We start from the raw sequence: 15821 nt of genomic DNA, 5'->3' as shown, positions 1-15821 counted from the left end.
GCTTAATTTTGCAGCTCCACCATGCGTGCCCATTACGAGAAAGATAGATTTGACACGTTTAGACTGGAATCTACTTAGTACCGCCTCGCCGGCCATAACAGCATGGATGAATCCTAGTAATCGCTTGGCTATAAAAATTGTAGCTTTATTAAAGGCTTTGCACTCGAGGCAAACAGCTGTTACTGCTTGTTTAATGTCTGATGCCTTGGAGAATGAGAAGATACAAAGGAACCCGAAAATTAAGAAGGTGAGAAGAAAACCTGATTGTTATCTTGTTCTAGTTCAGTTCTAAATCAGTTCTAGTTTAGTTCTAGTTCAGTTCTAGTTTAGTTCTAGTTCAGTTCTAGTTCAGTTCTAGTTCAGTTCTAGTTCAGTTCTAGTTCAGTTCTAGTTCAGTTCTAGTTCAGTTCTAGTTCAGTTCTAGTTCAGTTCTAGTTCAGTTCTAGTTCAGTTCTAGTTCAGTTCTAGTTCAGTTCTAGTTCAGTTCTAGTTCAGTTCTAGTTCAGTTCTAGTATTCTAGTTCAGTTCTAGTTCAGTTCTAGTTCAGTTCTAGTTCAGTTCTAGTTCAGTTCTAGTTCAGTTCTAGTTCAGTTCTAGTTCAGTTCTAGTTCAGTTCTAGTTCAGTTCTAGTTCAGTTCTAGTTCAGTTCTAGTTCAGTTCTAGTTCAGTTCTAGTTCAGTTCTAGTTCAGTTCTAGTTCAGTTCTAGTTCAGTTCTAGTTCAGTTCTAGTTCAGTTCTAGTTCAGTTCTAGTTCAGTTCTAGTTCAGTTCTAGTTCAGTTCTAGTTCAGTTCTAGTTCAGTTCTAGTTCAGTTCTAGTTCAGTTCTAGTTCAGTTCTAGTTCAGTTCTAGTTCAGTTCTAGTTCAGTTCTAGTTCAGTTCTAGTTCAGTTCTAGTTCAGTTCTAGTTCAGTTCTAGTTCAGTTCTAGTTCAGTTCTAGTTCAGTTCTAGTTCAGTTCTAGTTCAGTTCTAGTTCAGTTCTAGTTCAGTTCTAGTTCAGTTCTAGTTCAGTTCTAGTTCAGTTCTAGTTCAGTTCTAGTTCAGTTCTAGTTCAGTTCTAGTTCAGTTCTAGTTCAGTTCTAGTTCAGTTCTAGTTCAGTTCTAGTTCAGTTCTAGTTCAGTTCTAGTTCAGTTCTAGTTCAGTTCTAGTTCAGTTCTAGTTCAGTTCTAGTTCAGTGTTCTAGTTCAGTTCTAGTTCAGTTCTAGTTCAGTTCTAGTTCAGTTCTAGTTCAGTTCTAGTTCAGTTCTAGTTCAGTTCTAGTTCAGTTCTAGTTCAGTTCTAGTTCAGTTCTAGTTCAGTTCTAGTTCAGTTCTAGTTCAGTTCTAGTTCAGTTCTAGTTCAGTTCTAGTTCAGTTCTAGTTCAGTTCTAGTTCAGTTCTAGTTCAGTTCTAGTTCAGTTCTAGTTCAGTTCTAGTTCAGTTCTAGTTCAGTTCTAGTTCAGTTCTAGTTCAGTTCTAGTTCAGTTCTAGTTCAGTTCTAGTTCAGTTCTAGTTCAGTTCTAGTTCAGTTCTAGTTCAGTTCTAGTTCAGTTCTAGTTCAGTTCTAGTTCAGTTCTAGTTCAATTCTAGTTTAGAAATGTATTTAATTACCGTTTACAGAGTCGTTATGCCAACAACTATACTTTACTGTCGAAAACCTTGCAAGAGGATCCAAGTTGCCAATTATGTTTCATTATGCAGAAACTAGTGCTGGATGATGGAGTACAAAAGGTTGAACGTATATTCAAACAAGGGGATATACCGCATCTAAATACCTTAAGACAGGTTTGAGTTAACTATACCTTACATTTTAAACCCCTTTTAAACAACCTTTATTCCAATACAGGGCATTATTGTTTTGAGTCGTCAGTGGAAAAATACTCTATACAATCCCATACTTTTCGAACATCAATATAAAAATAAACTAATACGACCCATTAATGTGACATTTTCATTCCCGCAAAACGAAGAGGAAGTTGATGATGGCGAGTGTGAAGCTGATAATGATATGGGACCGTATGCCGGTGTCGGAGATAATCCTGAAGAGAGTGAGAATGCTTTATTACTTGGGCAAACACAGCATCATCGAACTCATATTGGTATTCTTTTGATTAACGCTTCGTTTTTTGAACAGAACAAATTTTCTTTGATTTCTATTTATTACTTCTCTTCTTGATACCCTGTTGTTAACCTATTTTATGACTATGTTTTTTTGGCTGCTATTAGCAAAAAAGAACAATTTATTACGTTGCCTGTTCAACAGAGTAAAGAAAATTTGGTTTTTGTTCAAAAAGTTATCCTTTGTTTTAACAAAAAGAATTTTTTTTTATTTTTTTTATGATTTTTTTTTTTCGAAATTGATTTTGATTTTGGTTTTATTTTTTTGTTTTGTATTACAAACAAAATTCATTTTTGGGTTTTTTTTTTTTTATTTTGCTATGTTTTTTTTATCAAGCATTTTCAGCTTAAGGTTTTTTTTTTTTATATTGCAAACTATTTTAGCACCTGCTTTATTAGATTGATTTTGGCCTTTAAACACTTATTATGTTTTTTTTATTTCTTGTCAAGTTTTATTGTGTTTGCTATAACTATCTAACTACTGTGTGTGTGTGTGTATGCTCATGATAACTATCATTTAGATCTGTTTAAATGTTATATGTTTTATGTGTATATTATATACTATTTACTATATTTAATACTATATATATATGTTTTTTGTGTACAATACTTTTCCTTGTGTTTTAGTTTTCTTCAATGTTTGTTCTAGTGTTTTAGGCCTTAAGCTGAAATGCAATATATTTTTTTTAGTTTTTTTTCTTTTGTAACTTACAAACTTTTCTTAAATATTGTTTTTGTATACAATATTTATGCTAGAGTTTGTTTTTGGGTTTTCTTTATAATTGAATATAATTAGGGTAATGTATTCAAATTTTATTGCAAAATTTTGGTTTGTTGTTATAAATATGAGAATATTTTAAGGATGATATAACACTTTTTTACACACATACACTTACTACTCTATGTGTTTTTATTTCTGAATACTGCACTTGGTTTTAGATGATCTTAACTAAAAGGGCTTGTTATAGAATTATTTTCTAAATATAATTGGTTTTGATTTCTATTTTTCTTTTTAAATATTTCGAAAGCAACTAAAATAAGAAATCAAAACTTTTATTAAAAGAAAATGTATGCTGTAATAGGCCTGTTTAGCTTAAAAAGCAAATTCCAAATATAATTTTCTTAAAATTTTAGATTTTTACAAAGTTTGTAAAAGTTTTGAGAATTTTTTTAAATAAATTTAAAGATTTTTTTTTTCTATATAAAACATGAATTAAAACCATTTTCAAAATTTTGCTGTTTGGAATTTGTCAACATATTTATAGCACCAAACACTTGAAAAGAAAATTGGTTATTTATTAATAAAAAAAAAAATGTTAAAATATTTTTGAATATTAAAATCCATTTAAATATAGACTCGACACAATTTGGTTTGGGTTTTACTACAGATGATGTATTACATGGAGCACATAGGTCCACATCTACATCACCCAATATACATCTAACAAGAAAAGGGTAAGTACAACAATGTTTTAACAGTTATGTCTTATTAAAATGTCTTTTGTCTAAATGTGTTTTATTATATATATGGTTTTGGTTTTTTTTTCATTGAATGTTTAGAAAAAGTATTGGCAAAGGTTCCCAATATTCTCATGGTAACTCTTCCCGTTCTAGCATACAAATGCTGCCCATTATATCGGGTTTAGTGGATAAACAAGTGGCTGAAATAGGTAAGTTTTTTTTGGGGAATTTCCCTAAAAAAAAGAAATTCTCTACAATCGTTTTGTTTATAGAATATGGTGCTCTTCAGGAGGGTTCTTTAAGTTCTACCAATTCGGTGAATAAATTCTGGTTGGGTAGTGATAATCAAAAAGAGGATTTATACTTTTGGATGGCTAAACAACAGGATAATAATAAAAAAAAAGATAACTTTGCTAAGGAGGAAATTTTGAGACCTACACCGGTGAATAAAATAACTGGACAAACACAATCACGTCAAGGCATTATGCAGGATTCTATAAAACTATTAGATGCTCATTTGATCTTTGAACCCTTGCTCACCTGTTTAGGTGTTATGCCGCAACAAATGGTCAATAAATTTCAAAATGCTGGTGAGTAAGAGTATAACTTTTCCCTTTATGTTTGTGAGAATTATATCATTCCATTTATACAATATCGTAATTCTTGCAGATATTTCTTCTTTGGAAAACTTTGGAACAAATCTTTCGCTTATCGGCACCTTTGACTCCATAAGAGTTGACATAGTTGTCTCTGAGGCGGGAGATAAAAACAAAAATAAACCCACTAAACTACCAAGTAAAAAGTCGAATGGTCGTCCCTCCATAATGATGGATACACCATTATTTTTGTGCGAACGTGTGGGCATAGAACTAGAAGTACTAAAAATGTCTGATGGCATGGTCGATCAAGCCAGACAAAATGTTATTTATATGTCAAGACGCCAATTAAAGAAACACACTAGTACGGTTATAAATTTTTCCATAAATATAAGATTTATATCACAACAGGTAAAGTTATAAAGATTTGTAATTGATATTCTAAATCATTACATTAAAATGTTTTCGATTTAGGTTAATATGCCCTTATTAAGATTGTTACATCAAATTACGAATATGTATCAAAATGTCAAAGATGCTCAGCAAGAATTCCATGATCAACCGGATATAAGTAAGAAATCTAATGCCAAGGATGAATACAGTTTGGGTAGGTTTTTTGTGAATGATGTTTCAAACATTTCAGCTGATTTATCAATAAGTATAGATAGAATCAACAGGAAGAAAATCAATCTAGCTTGAAATTGAAACTTCAATCTAGCTTGAAATGATGTAAACAAGAAATACGAAGTCCAAAATACTTTTTCAGAAAACTCACGACTCAAATTTATGACGCTCCATCGAGTTATGTGTTTTTAAAACAATTTCTTTTGTATTTTTTAAACAAATTAGGAAAAGTTCTCTCTAAGATTTGAACTCGGGCCTGAACTAATGAAGAATTATAAAGATTGACTAAAATTTAAAATATTTTATTCTATTTTTTCTTAAAATTAGCCTCCGAACCAAATGATATCATGCCTTTCGGGTCCGTATCCGATCGTTTTGCTCACAATGAAAATTCCTCAGATGAACGTTATGATAAATTCAATGAAATGATGACCATGAATCATAATTCCTCAGGGTAAATATTAAAGTTATAAATATTTTATGATTAGATTTATAATCTATAAACTTTTTAGCAAAATGCGTGGTACCTCAGGCTTAGGACCCCTAATACAATTAACACCCTCGCCTAGTGCCAAAAATCGTCCACAATCGTTTGCTCAAAAACTAAGATCAACTGGTAAATCAGTCAAAGGCAAACTGGGCTATACAAATCTCAATGAGTCGAGCTCCTCGCCTTTGCGTGACAGTCCCACGACATCAGTATCCGAACATCACATGTTTAAAATGTCTTTAGAATCCAAGGCTTCCTTGAATGGCGCCTGTGCCACTAGTGTTAGTGGTGATTATAATACCATAACTAAAAATGGTTTTAATAATCTTATACCTCCTCTACTGGAAACACCAAATTGCTGGAAAACTATTTATCATTTATTGGAATTATATGGTACTATGCCGGAGACTAAAACCGTACAACAGCGTATTTCTTTGACAAATGAAAAGAAAGCTTTTAACTATAATCGTCAAGATACCCGTAATGATGATGATGATTTGACTAGTGCTCCTACACCACTGCCTCAACATAAGGAGCTATTTGATAGTATATCACAGGAAAGGACTCGCCTTATAGTGTTTGGTGTGGCTAAAATACATAAAACACGTTTGCTAGCCACTTTAAGTGGTTTGAAATTGGAGGCGGAAATTACTACTCTCAATGGTTCGGCTACTTGGCGTAAAAAGGCTAGACCAGTGTCTTTGGAGTGTTCTTTGACTGGGCAAGTGGGTAGAGCCATGATTGTGTTGTTAGAAGGCGTGGCACCAAATCAACAGTAAGCTAATAATAATATAAAATATATCGAAATCTGGTTAATGATTAAACATTAATTTCTTTCAGAACTGTTGTCAAAGTTACCATAGGCAAAAGTCAAACTCTATACTCTAGTCTCACAAAAAGAGGACGTGACAAAAATAGTGGTCTGCTATCTATAGGGCCAGTTAATATAGATATACCCCAACATCCGGTGGCTTTACATGGCATGATGACTAGATCCTCCAAACAATTGTCATCGACATTGCAGGAATTGCGTGTGGGACGTAATTCGGGACGCACCACCTCTCGTTCGCATAATTTAGATGAACCAGAATCACCTTTCCATTCACGTAACTCTGGCTCGAATATGGATTCCAAGGAAAAGCCACAGCAGCAAAATCGTAAATACAATACACAAACCAAACAGCAATCACAACAAAATGGCTTATTACAGCCTTTGGTCATGCAATTTAATGTGCTGTTGCAATCACTATCCATAAATGCAGCCTTGTTGCCTTCTTTGCAAGCTCAATATCGTATGAATCATGTTAGCTCTACGGGAGTATCAGGAAATCGTGCTAAATTTGTTATTGACCTACCAACGCATACACTGAGTTTTAATACTAAAATTCAGGTGAGGGTGAGTTTTCTTTGGCCAACATTTACTAATAAAAGAATATAATTAATTTATTTACCTTAGAATGAAATGAATTTACCTTCGGAAGCCTGTATAGCTTTGCCTCCCGTACATGTCAGTGCTGAATATGTGCCCGAACATAGACAAGAAGATAATGATCATGTAGAGGGTGTAGTATTAAGACAAGGAGGTTATGTCAATGCCTCTGCCGAAATAGGAGAATTTGAACGTTGCTTAACTACCGATTTACTTAATCATTTGGTTTTTGTGCAAAAAGTATTTATGCGGGAAATAAATGAAGTCTTACAAAAAGTCTATGGTGGCGAGAAACCAGTACCGCTGTGGTCAGAGGACAGTGATAGTGGTAGTGTTCAGGAATCAAGTCTAAAACGTATACTCTTTTCCATTAACATTTCCATGAAACGTATACAATTGACGGCCACTACGCCCTGCAATTCAGCCGTACGTTTTGAGACAGGCACTTTAGAGTTACATCTCTCCAATCGTGTTAAGAATTTGGGTGAGGGTAATGATCGCAAAATGTTTGGCAAGGCTCATATAGATTTCAATTTATCACTGGGTCAATTGATACGTAACGTTATATTTGATGAGGCCGAGCCAGAGTTCCAACAATATGCGTTTTTTCATACAACTATCGGTTTGCGTAATGCATTCCAAGATGAATTACTTAACGAAGATAAAGAATTGATATTGTTAACGTTAAAACGTCCTTTGGTATACATTCAACCGATAGCTGTTGATAAGGCCATATTAGTGTGGTTGAACTATAAAAATGCGTATGAATATTGGGCAGAGAAACGGGCGAATTTGAGTTATGAAAATGCTCAACAGACCCAGCAGCAGGTGAGTGTAATAGTTAGCTTTCTTTAGTCCCATGATGTTCTCTAATTGTTTCGTTTTTCTAGGTTTTCGATAGGGTAGCATTTGGTCAATTTAGCAATATAGCTGGTTCCAATTTATCTACCTTATTTTTGCAATTAACGGTAGAGGATATGGGTATTTGTTTGCCCTTAAATCAAGTGGCCAATGTAAGTATATTGAAAAAATTATTGTTATTGTCTACAAGGGTATAAATCACAAACGAATGCTGAAAATTAAGTTGTATCAGACTCCCAAAATCATCAATCAAGTTGGATTAAAACATAAAATAATAAATTTTAAAATTTTCTTTTAGTCTTGGGGTTCTCGCTCATATCAAGACTTCGAACCTAAAGGTGCTGTTGTCATAACATTAGAGAATACCATAATATCGGCTTGTAACTCGGGCTCCTTGGTTTCTAAGGGGAAATTCCAAGGTCTATGTTTACGTTTTGCCGATGACTTTGAGACAACTCTAGATGATTGGAAACCCAATCACAATGAGCCCATTATGAATGTGTGTGTAGTATCGGAAGGTACCTATGAAGTATGTTCTCGTACCACGGCTGCCAAGAAAATGGAAAATGCCAAATGGTTGCTAAATGTTAAGTGGCAAATGGAAGGTGTTGATATACATTTGGATATAAACATAGGCAAACATTTGTCGTCTTTGGGTCACACTTTAACCATGTTGACCGGGTTTGAAGAGGAAGAAACCAATTTAGAATCACCCGATAGTGATGAAGGTGAACAGGCTACACGAGATACATTCGGACGTAGAAGAGAATTTGAAAATTTACCATCATTTGTTTTCGATCCTACGATTGACTCTAAAAAGCGATCATTTATGATGGAAAAGGAAATGGCAGAACAGTTGAAGATTATTAATGATTTGCGTACGTTAGGGGCTACACACAATACCATAGCCCATGAGGAGAGAAGATTGCAGGAGCTGCAGGCCATATGCTATAAATACTTTAGACGTGATATGATACAGAAATGGCGTAGACCTTCGATGAGGCGAAGCATGCGTACCTCACAAAGATCCATATCATTTATAGGTTCTCATCGTGATCATATCGAAGATGGCATAGCCACTTATTCAGGCAGACGTTTAGATCCTATAGCCTCAAATGATGAAATTTCTAGTTTACAATCTACTCCGGTTTCAGGACATTCGAGAAGTGCTTCTTTGAAAACTAATCCTGCAAATCGTGTTACTTTCTCCGAGACCATGAGACAAACATCATTGCCCAATAATGCGGACAGTGATGATGAACCGCAAAGCACTAATTCACAGGAGGCACCCACAGATACGCCTCCCAGTGAAATTGATATAGACGGCACCTCGGTGGAAATGAGAAGAAAACATCAGTATCAGCAGAAACAACAAGAACCCAATATAGATTTTGAATTGGATATCAAAGTGTTGGTTAATTCGGGCAAATGCGTTTTACACACCAAGGAAACTACGGATGATAAGTTGTTTGTTAGTGGTCCCACCAGCGTGAAAACCCACAAGAGAGAACGTAGCATAGGCTATGACTGGGGCAGTCCTACACCCTCCCGAAGGCAAAGAGATAAAAGTAAATTGCGCTACAATCCCTCCAATGCAGCCATGTTATCGGATTTGACTATATTCCATATACCCGGCTTAGATGTGAAACTTCATTATCAGTCCAAGACAGTGGAGAACATCATTGAGGTGAATCGCAGCACCAGTACAGATAGTCACCATTCTACTTTTTCGGGAGCCAACAGAAGAATGAGTTCAAAACGTGCGGCTTTATTTGCCTGGATGACTTTGCAATCTATACCAGAGGAAACCATTATTTCACCTCATATTTTGGAATTTTTAGAGCAAACCTTAGAACCCATACCCACAAAGGCGGAACAGAGCAGCGGTTCACAAACGCCCTCTAATAATCCAGTTAATTTGGATATTTTGCCGGCTAACTATGTGACATATGCCTCTTTCCCAGTGGATGTTATTGTTTACTTTCACATGCAGCCCTCAACATTTAGATTTTCTTGTTTACCCGTTTCCAGAGTGGAATGTATGTTACAATTGCCCAGTTTGGATATTGTGTTCTCTTCTAAAAGATCTGCTGATGAGGACAACCAAAATCCATTGGAACCGAATAATGCCAATACTTCGACGACAACGGGAGAAAAAGATAAAGATAAAACTCCTCAAGGTGGACTCAGTGTTACCGGTTGTTTGGCGGACTTTAATGTTTACATATTCCATCCTTATGGTGGCAAGAAAACTAATATAAAGGAGGCCCAATTCTCACCCCTAACCGATTCGGAACGTAAAGATTCTTTATCCATCAATGTGGAATTTGTAAAATTCCACATAACTAGATGTCGCAAAGTTTACATAGAACCTTCCACTACTTCCTCGGCGAAAAGACCCATGGACCAGTCTAAAGCTGTAGTGAGATTCTCTACCATAGTGGATATAGGCAGTGCCTCGTTTAAGTACGATATGCGTCGTCTAACAGAAATATTAGCCTTCCCTAAGGCCTGGTATCGCAGAAGAATAGTAAGACGTTTATTTTTGGGCGACTTAAGTGTTCAACAGTCTAATGATACCGAACACAACTTGGGTACTCCTACCACACCCAAAGATGGCACTAGAACTAAAACACCTGATACCACCAAATCACCAGCAGACGCATTTTACACTAGAGATAAATTGAAATTAAACTTTGATAGTAATAATCAAACTACACCCACTTCCTCAACGGGAGCTACTCGCAAACTTAAGAATTTGGGCAAATCATCTAGTAATGAGTCTTCTAGTACGCCTCCCTCGGAGAAAAATCAAATCACAGCCTGGGAAACATTAGTACTCTTTGCGGTAAATTTCACTAAACTCAATGTACAAATGAACATGGGTAATGTTATGGGCAATGTGGTGTGGCTCACGAAAGATTTTCAGTCTGATGGCCGCTTGTCTATAGGCAGTACTGGTTACAAAAATATGTATATAGGCATCTATTTGGGTGGTTCCTCGCTAGATGCCAAGGGCGGCATAGTGGGTGGTAGTTTTGAAGTGAACAAAATCAATACACGTTTCCATATTAAAGAAGAATCCGGAGTAGAGCCTTATCATACCATGGGTTTAAGTTTTATGGCTTTGGAATTGAGATTAGATTATATGGGCACTTCAGTGTTAATGACGCGCATTAGCTCCTTCTCAGCTGCCATGAAAGATGAATGGAAAACTTCACTGCAACAGCAGGGAGGAGATATTTCACCCCCCCACGATAATACCGCACCAAAGGCCATTATTTTTATACATGGTGATTTATCATGGGATCAAGTAAGTTTCTTTTATTGTTAAGAAAAATAAATTTCACAACATTTCTCCCTTTACAGCTACAAATTATGATTTCCAAATCCACCACTGCCGATCTACTGAAAATGTACTACAAACTAGAGGAATTTTTCACCCAACAATTTAAATCTTCTAAGCGAGTTTTCTCCAGCCTCGAACCTCGCTTGCATGAACGTAATGCCAGTATGAAACGTAGACAAAGGCGGGAACACAAGAAATCTATTAACGGTGCCTCTGAGGCATGTGGTGTTGATTTGAGTAACACTGACGCCAGACACCATAGACATTGGCAGAAGCCTCTGGAAATGGTAGCTGGTCTGGTTGTACCCACTTTGGTAACACGTCTACCCCGCAATGGCAATGTTTTGGGTGGTTCTGTGGAATTACATGGCAATAACATTTCTTTGGCTTGTTTCCACGGCATTAACTTCAAATCCAAATCTTGGGCTTTATTCAGTTTAAAATCTCCTTTCATTAACTTTACCACAGAGGCTCATCAAGATTCGAATAGTCGAGAAGTGTTTGTGACACAAACACTGACCTCTTGTTTGGGTCAGACAACGGAGGTGCAGCAACAAAATCATTCAATGGCCATTGTTAGTCGTATAACTAGGAATATTGTGTTTCCTCCACAATTTAAGACGCTTAATGAATGGTTTCATTACGCTTTTGCGAATAGTGAAATTGATGGTAAGTTTTCAGTCCATTTTAATAAAAATTTCTTTAAATTTTTAGGAAAGAATATACGATTATTAACAATTCAAAAGGAAACTGTAATCTGCAATTTCTAAACGATCGATCCGATTTTAATAAAAAGCCTAAAGTGGAAATGTTTATGAATTTGCAGTTCAGTTCTAGTTCAATTCTAGTTCAGTTCTAGTTCAGTTCTAGTTCAGTTCTAGTTCAGTTCTAGTTCAGTTCTAGTTCAGTCCAGTTCTAGTTCAGTCCAGTTCTAGTTCAGTTCTAGTTCAGTTCTAGTTCAGTTCTAGTTCAGTTCTAGTTCAGTTCTAGTTCAGTTCTAGTTCAGTTCTAGTTCAGTTCTAGTTCAGTTCTAGTTCAGTTCTAGTTCAGTTCTAGTTCAGTTCTAGTTCAGTTCTAGTTCGGTTCTAGTTCACTTCTAGTTCACTTCTAGTTCAGTTCTAGTTCAGTTCTAGTTCAGTTCTAGTTCAGTTCTAGTTCAGTTCTAGTTCAGTTCTGGTTCAGTTCTAGTTCAGTTCTAGTTCAGTTCTAGTTCAGTTCTAGTTCAGTTCTAGTTCAGTTCTAGTTCAGTTCTAGTTCAGTTCTAGTTCAGTTCTAGTTCAGTTCTAGTTCAGTTCTAGTTCAGTTCTAGTTCAGTTCTAGTTCAGTTCTAGTTCAGTTCTAGTTCTTCTAGTTCAGTTCTAGTTCAGTTCTAGTTCAGTTCTAGTTCAGTTCTAGTTCAGTTCTAGTTCAGTTCTAGTTCAGTTCTAGTTCAGTTCTAGTTCAGTTCTAGTTCAGTTCTAGTTCAGTTCTAGTTCAGTTCTAGTTCAGTTCTAGTTCAGTTCTAGTTCAGTTCTAGTTCAGTTCTAGTTCAGTTCTAGTTCAGTTCTAGTTCAGTTCTAGTTCAGTTCTAGTTCAGTTCTAGTTCAGTTCTAGTTCAGTTCTAGTTCAGTTCTAGTTCAGTTCTAGTTCAGTTCTAGTTCAGTTCTAGTTCAGTTCTAGTTCAGTTCTAGTTCAGTTCTAGTTCAGTTCTAGTTCAGTTCTAGTTCAGTTCTAGTTCAGTTCTAGTTCAGTTCTAGTTCAGTTCTAGTTCAGTTCTAGTTCAGTTCTAGTTCAGTTCTAGTTCAGTTCTAGTTCAGTTCTAGTTCAGTTCTAGTTCAGTTCTAGTTCAGTTCTAGTTCAGTTCTAGTTCAGTTCTAGTTCAGTTCTAGTTCAGTTCTAGTTCAGTTCTAGTTCAGTTCTAGTTCAGTTCTAGTTCAGTTCTAGTTCAGTTCTAGTTCAGTTCTAGTTCAGTTCTAGTTCAGTTCTAGTTCAGTTCTAGTTCAGTTCTAGTTCAGTTCTAGTTCAGTTCTAGTTCAGTTCTAGTTCAGTTCTAGTTCAGTTCTAGTTCAGTTCTAGTTCAGTTCTAGTTCAGTTCTAGTTCAGTTCTAGTTCAGTTCTAGTTCAGTTCTAGTTCAGTTCTAGTTCAGTTCTAGTTCAGTTTTCAAGTTTCTAGTTCAGGTTCTAGTTCAGTTCTAGTTCAGTTCTAGTTCAGTTCTAGTTCAGTTCCTAGTTCAGTTCTAGTTCAGTTCTAGTTCAGTTCTAGTTCAGTTCTAGTTCAGTTCTAGTTTCAGTTTCTAGTTTCAGTTCTAGTTCAGGTTCTGTAGTTCTAGTTCAGTTCTAGTTCAGTTCTAGTTCAGTTCTAGTTAGTCTAGTTCAGTTCTAGTTCAGTTCTAGTTCAGTTCTAGTTCAGTTCTAGTTCAGTTCTAGTTCAGTTCTAGTTCAGTTCTAGTTCAGTTCTAGTTCAGTTCTAGTCAGTTCTAGTTCAGTTCTAGTTTCAGTTCTAGTTCAGTTCTAGTTCAGTTCTAGTTCAGTTCTAGTTCAGTCTAGTTCAGTTCTAGTTCAGTTCTAGTTCAGTTCTAGTCAGTTCTAGTTCAGTTCTAGTTCAGTTCTAGTTCTTCTAGTTCAGTTCTAGTTCAGTTCTAGTTCAGTTCAGTTCAGTTTGTTCGATCGTTTCTAATCAATTTATATTTTTTATTACAGCTGTTGACCGTTTCCCCATTTTGGAATGTGATAGAGAGATTGCTTCAAATTCAATAGAACGAGCCAGAGGAGCAAGTTCTACTAGTTCCAGCAAATCTCAAGATCGTGAGGTAATCTTTGCTTTACCCAGTCTGCATTTACATTTTAAAACGGAACACAAGCAAGGCCCAACCACACCTCTGCAAACAGGTAATAGGCAATTAAAATTATCCTTAAAAAACATGTTATAAATTTCAATGTTTCTCATTGTTTTAAAGCAGATACTAAACCCGAAGTTGTCTGTAGTTTTACTACAGAATTTGATGATCACATATTTGTTACAGTGGATGCAGATGCTTTCTTCTTTTTGCATGATTTAATAACATCCTACGTCAAGGAAAAAGAAAAGGTGGTAAGTTTAAAAATTGCAAGTTATGAAATTAACTAAACAAATGTTTTTGTTTTATTTTTTCACAAAACTAGGTTGGAGCCCAATCAGCACGAGCTGCCTCACCCAATTTATCACAAAATATAAGACATCAGCTGAAACCTTATGTTAGTGAAGAAATGACAAAAGAACAACACATGCAGCAGCAGCAGCAACAACAACAATCATCTACCACTTCGTCAGCTTCGAATACTCTCTCATCGAAACATGCCAGCTCACAAAATTTGGATGTTAATCAACTAACAGCAAACATGACAACATCATCCACACACTTGACTAATAGTAATCATAATCTAAACAACGATACCAAAGACTCTTCCTCGAAAACATCATCTAACATTAACATCAATTCACAAAATAACAGCAATACAAATATCACAGCAAACAATGCTAGTGCTAATGACAGCAAACCTGCCTCTAATAATCAAGGAGCCACAGCGTCTGCAAATAATCCGGCCGAAGACGATAATGATTTAGAATCCTTCTTTAGAGATTGGAGACATTTTGAATGTCAAACTTGGCATTTAGAGCCGACTGTAAGAATTCTTTATTGGGCTGGCAAATCCATAGAACCCTATGGCATCGATTATATACTCAATAAATTGGGCTTTAGTCATGCCCGCACTACCATACCGAAATGGTTGCAACGCGGTTTTATGGATCCTTTGGATAAAGTGCAAGCATTGATGATGTTGCAATTACTAAGCATTATACGTGAGAATAAACAAGAGCCTGCAATAAAAAATAATAAAAATTCGAATTAATTAAGATAATAAAAACAACTGCATATTTTTAAAGCTTCAAGTAGTCTCAATAATCAATATCAATCAATATTGTAGTGGCAATTATTTAAAGTACATAAACACTTACATAAACAATTATAATTAAAAACAAATAATAATCTTATGGCAATATATTTCTTAGACTCTCTCTCTCTCTCTTTCTATCTAACTATTTATGTATTACTCTCTCCTAGTGTTTTGTAACTGAAGCCTATAACATTTCAAATTCATGCTTAACACTTCATACACATCTAGCTTATCATCTATCATCTAACTATCGCAGAGAGAACTAAATTAAAGAATTAAAAAAATACAAAAATATTTAACTTTTCTACTTTGATATCATTTCAAAATACTCAAAGTATTAGTAGAAAAATTATACAATTTATACTTATATTCTATATGCTAAAATTTTAAAATTAATTAGCGAAAATTTTACAACAAAAAAAAAAATATTTTGTTTTCTTTTAAATATGGCATTTCATTTTTCGTTTCAGTTTTTTTTTGTTTAATTGTTATTATTCATTTAAGTGTTAAGAGAAAAAAACTTTATTTTAATTTTAATTATCTTTAATTTATATAAAATTATATTAATTTTAAAAAAATTATTCATATACATATACATTTAATAAATTTAAATAAAAAAATAATTATACAAAATGATGATTATTATGGCAAATATTAAAAAAAAAATAAATGAATACAAAATATTAAAAACATAAATATGTCGTTTTCTTCAAACATTAAGGTTAATCCCAAGAAATCTTAAAAATCCAAAAAAAAAATCTAAATCTCAACCTCTCATTAATAACTCTTTAGATATGCATTTAAATGGCAAAGTAAGCTCGATTAGTGATCACTCATATTTCTGATGAAAAATCGATTTTTCATATGAAAAACCCAAAGAATCTTAAATCGTTAATAACTCAGTAAATACGCGTTTAAATGGCAAAACAAGCTTGATTTGTGATCACTCATACTTTTAACCAAAATCGATCTTTTTGTATGAAAAACTCAAAAAATCTTAA

The 15821-nt window shown here is 34.7% G+C and overlaps 1 protein-coding gene across 1 annotated transcript in view; it reads left to right on the top strand.

Annotated features, from left to right (window-relative positions):
- Window positions 1-15289, top strand: part of LOC119609154 (transmembrane protein KIAA1109 homolog) — a 32170-nt gene extending 16881 nt beyond the window's left edge. The window contains 18 exon segments of the mRNA XM_037963870.1: window positions 2-247; window positions 1598-1762; window positions 1824-2076; window positions 3451-3550; window positions 3656-3765; window positions 3829-4146; window positions 4226-4563; window positions 4627-4759; window positions 5104-5230; window positions 5289-6041; window positions 6107-6662; window positions 6723-7523; window positions 7586-7708; window positions 7855-10869; window positions 10926-11574; window positions 13585-13773; window positions 13842-13975; window positions 14047-15289. Coding sequence (XP_037819798.1) covers window positions 2-247; window positions 1598-1762; window positions 1824-2076; window positions 3451-3550; window positions 3656-3765; window positions 3829-4146; window positions 4226-4563; window positions 4627-4759; window positions 5104-5230; window positions 5289-6041; window positions 6107-6662; window positions 6723-7523; window positions 7586-7708; window positions 7855-10869; window positions 10926-11574; window positions 13585-13773; window positions 13842-13975; window positions 14047-14775 — 8739 coding nt within the window. The 3' untranslated portion in view covers window positions 14776-15289.
- The last annotated feature ends 532 nt before the right edge of the window (window positions 15290-15821 follow it).

This window comes from Lucilia sericata, unplaced genomic scaffold (assembly GCF_015586225.1).
Source record: "Lucilia sericata isolate MDLA Ls3-8-SP2 unplaced genomic scaffold, ASM1558622v1 Contig000943F_arrow, whole genome shotgun sequence".
NCBI classification, from domain to species: domain Eukaryota; kingdom Metazoa; phylum Arthropoda; class Insecta; order Diptera; family Calliphoridae; genus Lucilia; species Lucilia sericata.
This window is presented reverse-complemented; position numbering and strand designations above follow the sequence as displayed.